Below are 12,095 nucleotides of genomic sequence, written 5' to 3' on the forward strand. Positions count from 1 at the left end.
TTTACAAATAAGATTCTTTTTATTGACATTCGGTCATACAGTTGAGACTGCATTACGTATAAAGATTAATAATTAGCAACAGCTGCATTGAGACTCGTATCAAAAAGTATTGATTGTCAAGTTTGGCATATACCTGAATAGTTAATTCAAAAAATTTCTTTGGGTGAGTTCGCAGATTTGTTTATTGATTCAGAATATTCCACTGACGTCATTTAAATAACTTTTTACAAATATTACAATAATTTGTGTGAATATCATGTCTTCTTAAAATTATTGGAATATTATATGTAAGTGCCATTCATTTATCTATTTCGTTTTTTGTACATTCAACATTCTAAAATTAACTTACCAAAACTTATCATTAATCAAAACAATATTTAATCAATACTTAAAATAAAAAGTGGAAAAGTTAGGTTAAGCATCTAGTTAAATCACAATTTCAACTTTACAATTAATGTAGCTTTATACTTCATAACTATGAACACACATGAATCATTACTCTTTTTGATTATGGAATATGTCAATTGGCATGAAAGGTTCATTTAAATGTCACTTATATGGCCCCGGTACCCAGTTACAGAAATCCAAATTATTCGACTGGCTTCGACTAATAACCTGGCATAAAGTTTAACACATTTTCATACAAAAAAGTTTACATAATATCTGTAAAATTATTTTCACAATTTTTTATTCAATATATTATTATTATATACTTAGTAAAACATAAATTATGGCTCTAAATAAGATAAAAAAATTCTTTTGGCTCAGATAACTTAACTAATTTCCTATACCTGAATACGTATGAAACAAATTGCTTATTCAAAAAATTATCATTTATTACCTGTAACTGGCTAAGTTATTATTCATATTACAGTAATTGCCACATATTTGATATAACACTGATGATTATTAATGTAATTAAACATTAATGACTGTAAGAATGTTAGTGATATCTCACTGTACCTACTGTACAACAATTAAGATGCAAGTATGCCTTTTTCTTATCTAATATTATAGTTAGGTAAATTTTAGAAAGCTTTAAATAAGGAACAATAATTACATTGAATTTACAATTATAATGAATTGAATTCAAGAAAGTAGTGATATCTATCAATCTATTGGCAAGCATTAAATAAAAATTATTCTTTTTTATCTAAAATAATTACGTTTTTTATGCCACTTGCGCTGGACCTGCATTCCACTCCCAAGATCAACTGTCAATTGAAAAATCATCAATTTCATTAATTTTTGAATGAAATCCATTATCAATTCATTAATAAATTTTACATAAGTTCAGGTCCAGCGCAAGCGGGATAAAAAACGTAATTATTTTAGATAAAAAAGGATAATTTTTATTTAATGCTTGCCAATAGATTGATAGATATCACTACTTTCTTGCATTCAATTTATTGTAATTGTAAATTCAATTTAATTATTGTTGCTTATTTAAGGGAGTACCACACCAACTATGCGAGACAAAGCAGAGTTAAGTTAGGTTTGACTCACGCGGTAGCTGAGTACAGCATTGCAGGTTATATCTATAATATATATCGCGAAAAGACGGTGTTTTGTAATGCATCATAACATTTAACCAACTAATAACCAATGAATCAATGTTTTTAATGTCTCAAAATGATCCTTAGATATCGTTTTTATCGAACACAAAAGATTACTAAAATCTCTACGTTTTCTTTCGAAATTCGTACGAAAATGTATCAAAAAATTTGCAATTTCCATAAGAGACCGTGTTGAAAGAGCAAAAAATCAATTGTTTATAATTCGCTTCAGAGCCAACCTCAGCTCTTGAGACTTTAACTAGGTCTTTCTAGTGTCAAAATGGTACTATGTACCAAGTTTCATAATTTTCTCTACATTATTTCGATTTGGTGTGGTACTCCCTTAAAGCTTCCTAAAATTTACCTAACTATAATATTATATAAGAAAAAGGCATACTTGCATCTTAACTGTTGTACAGTAGGTACAGTGTAGATTATATGATTTTTCATATGACAGATCATATGAGCAATCATATGATCAACAAGAAATCACGTAATACAAATTTTTTTCTCAAATCACATGAATAATTACATGATAAGTCATATGATAAAACACACGATGAAATACAATATAAAATTCAATTTTTTTGGTCGATAACTTCACCAGAAACCTATCTTAATAAATAATTATAATCTAAGGAATTTAATAACAACTTATATGATTACGAAATTAATGTAATTTATTAGTGATGTAATTTGTTAACAGATGATTTCACTCTCTTATTGTATCAACATGAAGAGACATAATATACGTTTTTGAAGAATAAAAGAACTTTCCTAGTAATGAAGAACATTCAAAATATCTTACCACTGGTTCAAGTATACTTGTAAGAATAAGCATCAAAGAATAAATACCAAAACGAATAGTATTTCTTTTTTAATACGTCGTTAAATATTCAGATGTGAGTGCCTATATATATTTAGAAATCATGGAATCTAACGAAAAATGTAGTATCGGCAAACTTTTCAATGAAGATTGCCATTTAGATAGTTTTGTACAGATACATTTTCTGAAAAACTTAGAAACACTTGAAGGAGATGAGCTTAAAATCCTTCTTTTGAGATTATCTGCACTCTCAACTGATTTGGAACAAACACAGCACCAAACAATTTGCAATCATCATTACAGTAAATTTTTAAAATATTATTCAGTGTCACAAAAAAAATGCGTGGACCCATGGAACGCACACAATGCAACAGTTAAAACTCAATTGAGAGAAATAACATTGGAATATTCAGAAATAAGTAAATCAGCTTGCAATGTCAGTTTGATACCTGGTCAAAAAATCTGTCCCAATTGCTTGATCAAGCTGAACAAAAAAATTGATGATTATAACACCCAATTCAAATCTTGCATTGATCCGTTCCAAAGACATCGGAATAAATGTATCAGTGAATTGGAATTTATAAATCAAAGTTTTATAGAGTATTTTCAACAAGCCCTCAATTTGAAATTGACGATACAGCAAAAAATATGCAATGCTTGTAAAATCCAAGTACAATCCAATATTTCAGATCTAGAGAAATTAAAAGACAAGCCTTTGCTCCTAGTGAGTGCAACCGATTCAAATTCATTTTCAAGTAATTACAGTCAATCTCTAACGTCAGAAGACAATACTCCAGGTTCAGTGTTCGACACCAATAGTCAAAAAAAAAGGAAGTTTCAAGAAATATTGACCACATTTGATATTCCTCCATTCAAACGAATGAAATTCACTGATGAGCGCTTAGTAAATAAAGGCATTGAGTGTATACAGACTATCGTAAATGAAACATCGTGTTCCTTTGAACAAGCGTATGATATTCAATTGCCAGACTTCAAAAATCTAGATAAAATTCATAAAGAAAGTTCTTGGTTCAAAAATATACTTTCAAACCTAAAGTCAAGATTGGACACTTGCAAATCATTTAATGATAAAGTTAGTTTATTAACATTGTTGCCAGATGATTGGACTTTCAAAACAGCTGAAGAGTACTTACAATGTTCCTATCATGCATTTATTGAGGCCAGAAAATTGAGGGAAAAGCATGGTGAGTTATGCATTTAATTATTTGTAAATCCCTTAAACACTCGTCTATTATTTAACAGTTGAAAATGAATCTCGTTACTACCAATCATAGAGATATTTTTATATATAAGGACGGAGAATGTTATTTTAATAAAAAATAAAAGTTTCATTTACGTAATATACTTTCATCGAAATTTTCGTAATCTAAATTTCAAATTCTACTAAACTTTAAATTAAATGATCGTTTCATTTAAAAATGAAGGATTTTTTTTCTTCATTTCAAGTACACATAGATTACTGCAAAATTCTTAATAAGTAAGATGAACAAAATTCAAGCAATAAAAAGGTGTTTTGCTAATTTATGAGATTTTTTATTATTGTCAATTCTTAGTCCTATTTTGAAATGGAGTGAATTCGTGAAATAATTGTCGTTAATACTATGGAGAAATTGTATAATTCATATTCCAATTTATTTATCTAGGAATTTTGGGACGACGTGTCAAGAAATCTTATCTTCGCATTTCGCTTGAAATCAGAAACGAAATTGTTGACTACTACTTAAATGATTCAAATACGATAATGTGTAGTGGATCAAAGGAATGTGTAACAATCAAAGTTCCTGGCCAGCCGTCTGAAATAGCTCAGAAAAAAATTTTAATTTATGACTTGCGTGATTTATATAACAATTGGAAAGAAGACAGCAACCGCGAAGTTGTACCATGCTTGGCATTTTTTACAAGTCTGAAGCCTAAACAGTGTGTTTTTGCTGGCGATCCTGGCACCCATAATATATGTGTTTGTCCTATACATGAAAACATAAGACTGAAGTTAGCTGCTGTTCAGCCCACTTTGAATTACATAAAAGTTATTGAAGCTGGTGTTTGCTCCCTTAACAGTAAACTTTGCATGTTCAATGAATGTGATGATTGCCCTCAGGAAAGTGGAATTGAGGAATTTTTGAGAGCGAACATTCCTGTTGAAAATATTGAAAATGTAAAATACAGTAATTGGGCTTCTGCCACTGTTGATACTGGAAATAAAGAAACTTCAACGTCCACTAGGGTCACTCTGACCGGGTTTACTGAACCAATAGATGAATTTTTAGATAAATTAACAGACAATATTTGGGATATGACTCGACATCACTTTATTTCTTATAAACAGAAAGAAAATCTGAATGACACTTTAAAAAATTTGGCAAGTGATACTGGAGTACTCATAATGGATTTTGCTGAGAATTATGCTTTTATTTGTCAAAATTCCACTCAAGGATTCTACTTCAACAATACGAATGCTACACTCTTTACTGCTACATTATATTACAAAGAGCAGGCAGCAATGGACTTGAAAGTCGAATGTTTTTGCGTTATTTCAGAAACTTCAATACACCAAGCGTACTCTGTAAATATATTTATGGAAGCTATTATCAATGACATCAAATCTAGATTTTCATGGATAACAAAAATCATTTATTTTTCTGACGGAGCTCCAACACAGTTCAAAAATAAGTGAGAAAGAAATTTGTACAATACTATATTTATTTTACAAGTATTTTGTTGTAAATTAATAGTAAAAATTTTTTTTATTTGTGTGTTGCTATACTCCTATCAAAAAAATGTATTCTTTCAAAGAAAAGACTTAATAGAATTGATATTCTATATCATTTTCAGAAATCATTTTGGGAATTTGTGCTATCATGAAAAAGACTTTGGACTGAAAATAGTTTCCTACAATTTTTTCGCTACATCTCATGGTAAAAGTGCATGTGATGGTATAGGGGCTGTGGTAAAGCGCATTGCAAGAAAAGCATCGAAGCAAAGAGTTCAAATTTTGAATGCAAAGCAAATGCACGATTATTTGTCCACTAAAGAATCAAAGATAAAGTAAGTTAATATGATAGAAGTTTGCCGAAAATTTAGTCAAACAAATTATATATGTACACTTTCTTTACAGAATATTGTATGTTGATGATAGTGCAGTTGAGGCAAGAGGAAAATCACTCGCTAAGAGGTTTTCATCAGCAAAAACTGTTAAGGATACCAGACAATATCACTTTTTTGAACCAATTGATCAAAAAACTATGAAAGTGAAATTTTATTCTTCCGACCAAGAATCATTTATTGTGAATATATTCGACTAGTCATATTTCTATTGCTGTACTGATAAGAATTCGATTTCTTTTTATTTCAATTGTTGTAGAAAGATTAATTATATCCCTTGAATTATATTGAAATACATCAACACTTGAATGTGTAGCTTTGAGTAATACTTCGTAAAGTTCCTGTCGAAACCTACGCAACTAACCCAAATAATTATGCACAGTAAGTATGTAAATATAGTTTATGATTTTCAATTAATCTTTGGAGTATACAATTATGACTGTTTGCTGAAAATTACGTTTATGAAACTTAGAAGATAGAGAAACCGATGAATATTGATCGTTCTCGTACGAAAAATCTGAAAACTCGCATATTTCATAGCTGAAAAAGCACACAAATCAGCCGATATACAGAAAAAAAATTATTGCACTCTGTTGAGGAACACTTGAAGAAGATCCTCTGAAATTTTGAGACAAATCGAAACAGGTAGATTTTTTTCCAGCTAGGTCAAAATCAGCAAAAAACGCGATTTTCACGAAAATAGCTATTTTTAAAGTAGCATATCTCCGTCACTTTTGAATCTACAGAAATGGGCTGGGTCTCATTTTCTTTGTCTTTTCAAGAGCTATCCAATGCCGTACTTTAAAAATTGTAAATATTGAAAATTCACTGTCTTACGGCCCTTGAACATAGGCAAAAATCGTAAAAATCACTCTGCACTTTTGGGTCTCTAGGATTCTTATTATTACACGAACCTATATTTTATATTACGGCGCTATAAAGCTCTTGAGAAGACAAAGAAAATGAGCCCCTGCTCGTTCAAGTAGCTTTAAAATTCGAGATTTGAGAAGCAACTGAAAATAGGTCGAAAAACGCTTAAAAAAGGCGATTTTTTGATCTTTGAAACAATCCTGTGGGCCTAATTTTTAACTAGGGGGCTGAAATTTTGGGCAGTTTCTTTTTTTCTTATGTAGAATACGTGTACTAATTTTCAATAAAATCGGAGGACCCCGTGCGCACGGTTTTTCGATGAACTATAATTTTGACCCTAATACATATAAATTTTTTTTTTTTTTTTTACATTACATTATTACATATATCAGGATTAAGTGAATTTAAAAGTTGTTACTTAACAGAGGGGGATTACTTTGAAGGGGACAACATAAATAGTGATAAATAAATAAATATTTTTTCTTAAAAATACAAAGTCACCTTACTTTTTGAACACACCTCGTATAAAAATATTATTAATGTTACTTTATTTCCAATACATATTAGGAAGAGATAAAATGTAATCATTACAATCAACACTTAAATAAACACATGCTTTATCAATATTATTAGTTTCTGTTATATCGGTATTCATATTTACTCCTATTACTTGCTTTATGCAGTGTAACTCATTAGTTATTAGATGATCGTCATTGCTTATTGCAATCTTTTTGTACGTGGTGTACTTATTTCCATTCTCCATATTCACGAGAAATTGTTGAATTTCTATGTAATCTCCATTTTTCAATATTGCAACTGAGTTATCAGATCGATATAATGACTTTTCGTACGATTTAAATGTACAGCCGTCCTTAACTAGTTTTTCACATGCCCTTATTTTTCCGATTGGAAGTTGGAACTGTGCTATAATATCTTCATTCGTTATTGTTCTCCCAATATATCTATATGTAAACTTAACAGTTTTTTCAATGAATCCATTATATGTATAAATATTTCACATACTCTATACACAATGAATCTTCTGTTGTTTTCACGTGTTTTTCTAATTTAATAATACTTTCTTCTAAAGATAAATACCGACAGACCTGACTTAAGACGCCTTTTGCAGCATAAATACTTGCTTTAATTCTTCCGTTACCTGATTCGAATACGTAACCACTATGTGCATACAACGGGCCCAAATCTGTAACACTCTGTGTTAGGTATAATAGTTGGTGAACGTTATAGGACATCGCATCGTCGGTATAAAGAAGTTTCGTGCTAGAAACAAACTTTTTTCAAAGGAAATCTGCTCTTTCTAATTCTGTTACACTTATTTCGGTTTGCAGTAATATATAGTACGATTCGACTAACCAAGACCAGTGATTCATATACTCTTCAAATATTGGGATCTCTTGTGATAATAATTTTAATATAGGTATACTGTAAAAAAGAATCCAATCCGACCACTCTACTGCATTCCAGTAAGTCCGATCACTTAATGAACGTGATAATCGCACTAATTGAGTAGGTACTTTAAATTTTTTCATATGTTGCTGAATGATTCTTATATTACTTTTAGGAATTGAATAAGGCTCATTAGATGAAGCGAACCAATAGTTGCAAAATTGCTTCTCTACACCTAGATCAACGCAGTGCATTGGACATGGAACAAAACCATCTATTATGTTAAACTTGTTCAAAAGCAACAAAGGACTAACATTTTTTACGCCAAAGATGGGAGCATTTAATTCAACTGCTCTCTGCATTAGCTGAAATGTGGCATCTGCGATTCATCTTTCAGGATATTCATCTAGTATAGGATACTTTATAGAATAATCAGTGTCATGACGAACCCGTACACCTGGATGCAAACACCAATTGCAGCCGTAGTACCCATTAAACTGAACGGTATAAGAATTTTTTGTACTCTCCATTTTTATATATAAATTATATTGATAACAAGTATGGCAGAGCAATCCCTTAAATTTGGTAATTAAAAACAAACACACCACATCAATTATCGATAACGTTTCGTCAGCATGGTCACTGACCTCCTCAGATCTTTATTGAAAAACATTATATAATAATGAAATACAAATAAATACGGTCAATACACAAACAATTAAAAGCTTATTTTCCCTACCAAATAAATATTTTCATTTCTCTTCAGTACATCTTCAATCAGTCACATAATCTGTGTAACAAAAATTTTTTGTTAAAGTCAAAATATGATATAAAAACATAGTGGTCAAAACATTTTGGTCAAATCAGTGATCACATCAATAGTTAAAACTGTACTGAAATGAACTTAGACTGTGTTTACAAAGCAAGAAAAAATAAGCGTAGTCAATTTATAACGAGGTGAGTTATTGATAGTTGGTTAGGGAGGATAGTTGCTTCAAAGTATATCGCAGATCGGCGATATACATACAACTTATAAAACAAATTTTACAGTGTATTTATCTGTACATACGGGCAACACTATAGTAAACAAGGAATATGCTAGTCAAACATCAATGCCATCAACTAACGAGTCTCTATACAATGCATACCTAATTTTTGATATATTCATATAATCTTTGATATTGTTTACTTAAAAATTTGGTATCTTCTTGTCTATTAATAGTGTTATTGTTAATATTAATGTAAATCATTTTAGCAATCAATCTTTTCTGTCTGTTACTCTCTCTATGTAAAATCATAACATTATCAAAATCAAAACTGTGTGAAGGACTTTGTTTAATGTGTAGCCGGATCGATAGTAATTTATCAGAAGGTGTACTTTTGTGTTTATAAATTCTAGTTTTTAGTTGTCTTTTTGTTTGCCCCACATATGAACAATCACAATTACCACAAGAGAACTTATAAATAACATTAGTTTCTGCCCACTTGTCCAACCTATCTTTTCCCAGTGTAATTATACTATTTAATTTATTATTCATCAATGGAATACAAAAAATATTAAATTTCTTTAGTTTAGATTTACAAGTAAAGAAAAACTTTTTGTGGAACGGTAATGAAATAGAAAAATCTACCCTTGATAAATCAATATTATTCTTATTTTTAGCCATATTATTATTGTTTTCTGTGAGTTTATATTTTTGCATACGAAGTCGGCGGCAAATGCAATAATCGATAAATATTTCTTATGTTTACACTCCTGATATTTGATAATTTTATTTTATTAAATTTCTGATCTTAGGAGTTATCCCTGTAAATAACTACACTCTTGTTTTTCTTATAAACGTTTCGCAATTCAATTTATTGCCACCTCAGTATACATCTGTTAATATAAAATGAATAATTTCAAAATCAAATATAGTAATAAATTAAATATAAACCTACGTTTTTTAATATGCTTTGTATTGCAATGTTGATTAAAATAAAAATTATTTCCTCACATATATAACGTCAATATAAAATTATAACATAAATTAAATAATACAATAATTTTTTGTCAGTACGGTATAAACACATCATGTCCAAGCAAAATAAAACTGATAGAATACGTTTGTATATGCTCCTAGTAAGTCACTCGCGCTGTATAAGAATAGAAAGAGAAAGATTGACTGGTCTAACAAGAGAGATATGAAGAGTGGGGAATACAAAAGAGGAAAAGAGAGATCAGATCATGTTCATCTCATAATACTATTACTAAATAGACTTAATGATGTTAAATATTCTCGAATATTGGTTGCTTAGATATTTTGTATCTTCTTGTGAATTAATGGTAATATCCGTAATTTTAATGTGTACTGATTCTGCGATGCATCTTTTTTTGTAATTCTGTTCTACATGTATAATTTTTATGTTATCCCAATCAAATTCATGTTTCGGATTATTCACGATATGAGCTGGTATAGGTAGATGTCTAAATCTAGAGTTACTTGGATCTTGAATTGTTTTTTTTACCGAATATTTATGTTCATTGATTATAGTTTTTAGAGCTCTTTTGCTTTCGCCTATGTAGTTAGATGTACATTGTTTACTTTGTAAACTATACCTGTTTTTTCATATTTTATTAATTTATCTTTACCTAGAACAAAGCAACAAAAATTTATCTTTACCTAGCAAAAGCTCAAAGCAACTAACATTTTTCTAAAGGAAAACAAAAATCTTTTTTTCACTAGAGCTGACAAAGGCAACATTACCGTATGCTTATACAGAAATGAATACATTGAAAAAATGAATTCGCTGTTGTCAGATAACAGTACCTACACAATCTGGGAGAAAAATAACCCTTTAACCAAAATGCAAAAAGATGTTCAGTATTTCCTTATAAATTTCAATGACAAAGGATACATAAAAAAATATTTCCCGAATATGCTTATTAACCAATTAATCCTCACACAATCCCATACAACACTAGCTAGAGCATATGGACTTCCAAAAATCCACAAAAATCACATTCCACTCAGACCTGTAGTATCCACAGTTAACACTCCTACACACTTCCTATCTAAACTGATCAACAAGGCTCTTAAAGAATCCATAGACGTACCTAGATCACACATTAAAAATAGTTTTGAATTAAAAAAACGTATCGAGAACATATACATTCCAACAGACCATATATTGGTATCTTTCGACGTAGTCTCACTATTTACAAGTATACCTAGATATTTAATACTTAACAGCATATATAAGAGGTTCCAAAAATTACACAAGAAATCGATGATTATGTTTGACGAAATCATTACAACAATTAATTTCTTATTCAATAATGCATTTTTTCGTTTTAATAATACTACTTATAAACAGATATTTGGTATTTCGATGGGAGACCCATTATCAGCATTATTTGCAGACTTAGTCATGGAGGATTTAGAGACACAATGTTTACTTTTTCTGAAGGAGGAATTTAATATCAACCCAATTTTTTATTACCGATATGTGGATGACACATTAATATGCATTAAGAGCATGGATTTTGATCGTGTTTTTGGAACATTTAATGATTATAATTCACATTTAAAATTTACCTACGAGACAGAGGTTAATGGTTCTATTGATTTTCTAGATTTATCGCTTACTAGAAGAAATAATACAATTATTACAAACTGGTACCAAAAACCAACTATGTCGGGACGTATTTTAAATTATAACTCAAACCACACATTAAAACAAAAAAAGAACATTGTTAATAACCTGGTAGATAGATCGATATTGTTGTCTGATGAAAGTTACCATAGCAATAATATATCTATTGTAAAAAACATATTATATAATAATGACTATCCTGAAGAATTTGTAAATTCGTGCATTAAAGATCGCATTAGAAAATATACATACAGTCATAACATTACACAAAATAAAAACAATAACGAAAAACAGACAATATACTTTCCAATTCCATTCGAAAAAGAATTTTTCTATAAATGTAAATCAACATTAAAGAAGAGTAACTTTGTTTGCATACCAAAAATGACTAACAAGTTATCCAATATTATTGTTCTAGATAAAGATAAATTAATAAAATATGAAAAAACAGGTATAGTTTATAATGTTCAATGTAAACAATGTACATCTAACTACATAGGCGAAAGCAAAAGAGCTCTAAAAACTAGAATCAATGAACATAAATATTCGGTAAAAAAACGATTCAAGATCCAAGTAACTCTAGATTTAGACATCTACCTATACCAGCTTATATCGTGAATAATCCAAAACATGAATTTGATTGGGATAACACAAAAATTATACATGTAGAACAGAAT

At 29.6% G+C, this 12,095-nt stretch overlaps 2 protein-coding genes across 3 annotated transcripts in view; one reads left to right on the forward strand and one right to left on the reverse strand.

Annotated features, from left to right (window-relative positions):
- Nucleotides 1-12,095, reverse strand: part of LOC131671233 (uncharacterized) — a 623,217-nt gene that overhangs the window by 386,322 nt on the left and 224,800 nt on the right. The gene's annotated exons all lie outside the window — the stretch shown is intronic.
- Nucleotides 3,255-5,779, forward strand: LOC131671234 (uncharacterized). The gene is made up of 4 exons (XM_058947501.1): nucleotides 3,255-3,587; nucleotides 4,047-5,073; nucleotides 5,236-5,448; nucleotides 5,519-5,779. Exons 1-4 carry the CDS (start codon nucleotides 3,263-3,265, stop codon nucleotides 5,703-5,705), a joined length of 1,752 nt encoding a protein of 583 aa, XP_058803484.1. The 5' UTR covers nucleotides 3,255-3,262; the 3' UTR covers nucleotides 5,706-5,779.

Source organism: Phymastichus coffea, unplaced genomic scaffold (genome assembly GCF_024137745.1).
Source record: "Phymastichus coffea isolate CEN01 unplaced genomic scaffold, Cenicafe_Pcof_1.1 PCOF00121, whole genome shotgun sequence".
Taxonomy (NCBI): Eukaryota; Metazoa; Arthropoda; class Insecta; order Hymenoptera; family Eulophidae; genus Phymastichus; species Phymastichus coffea.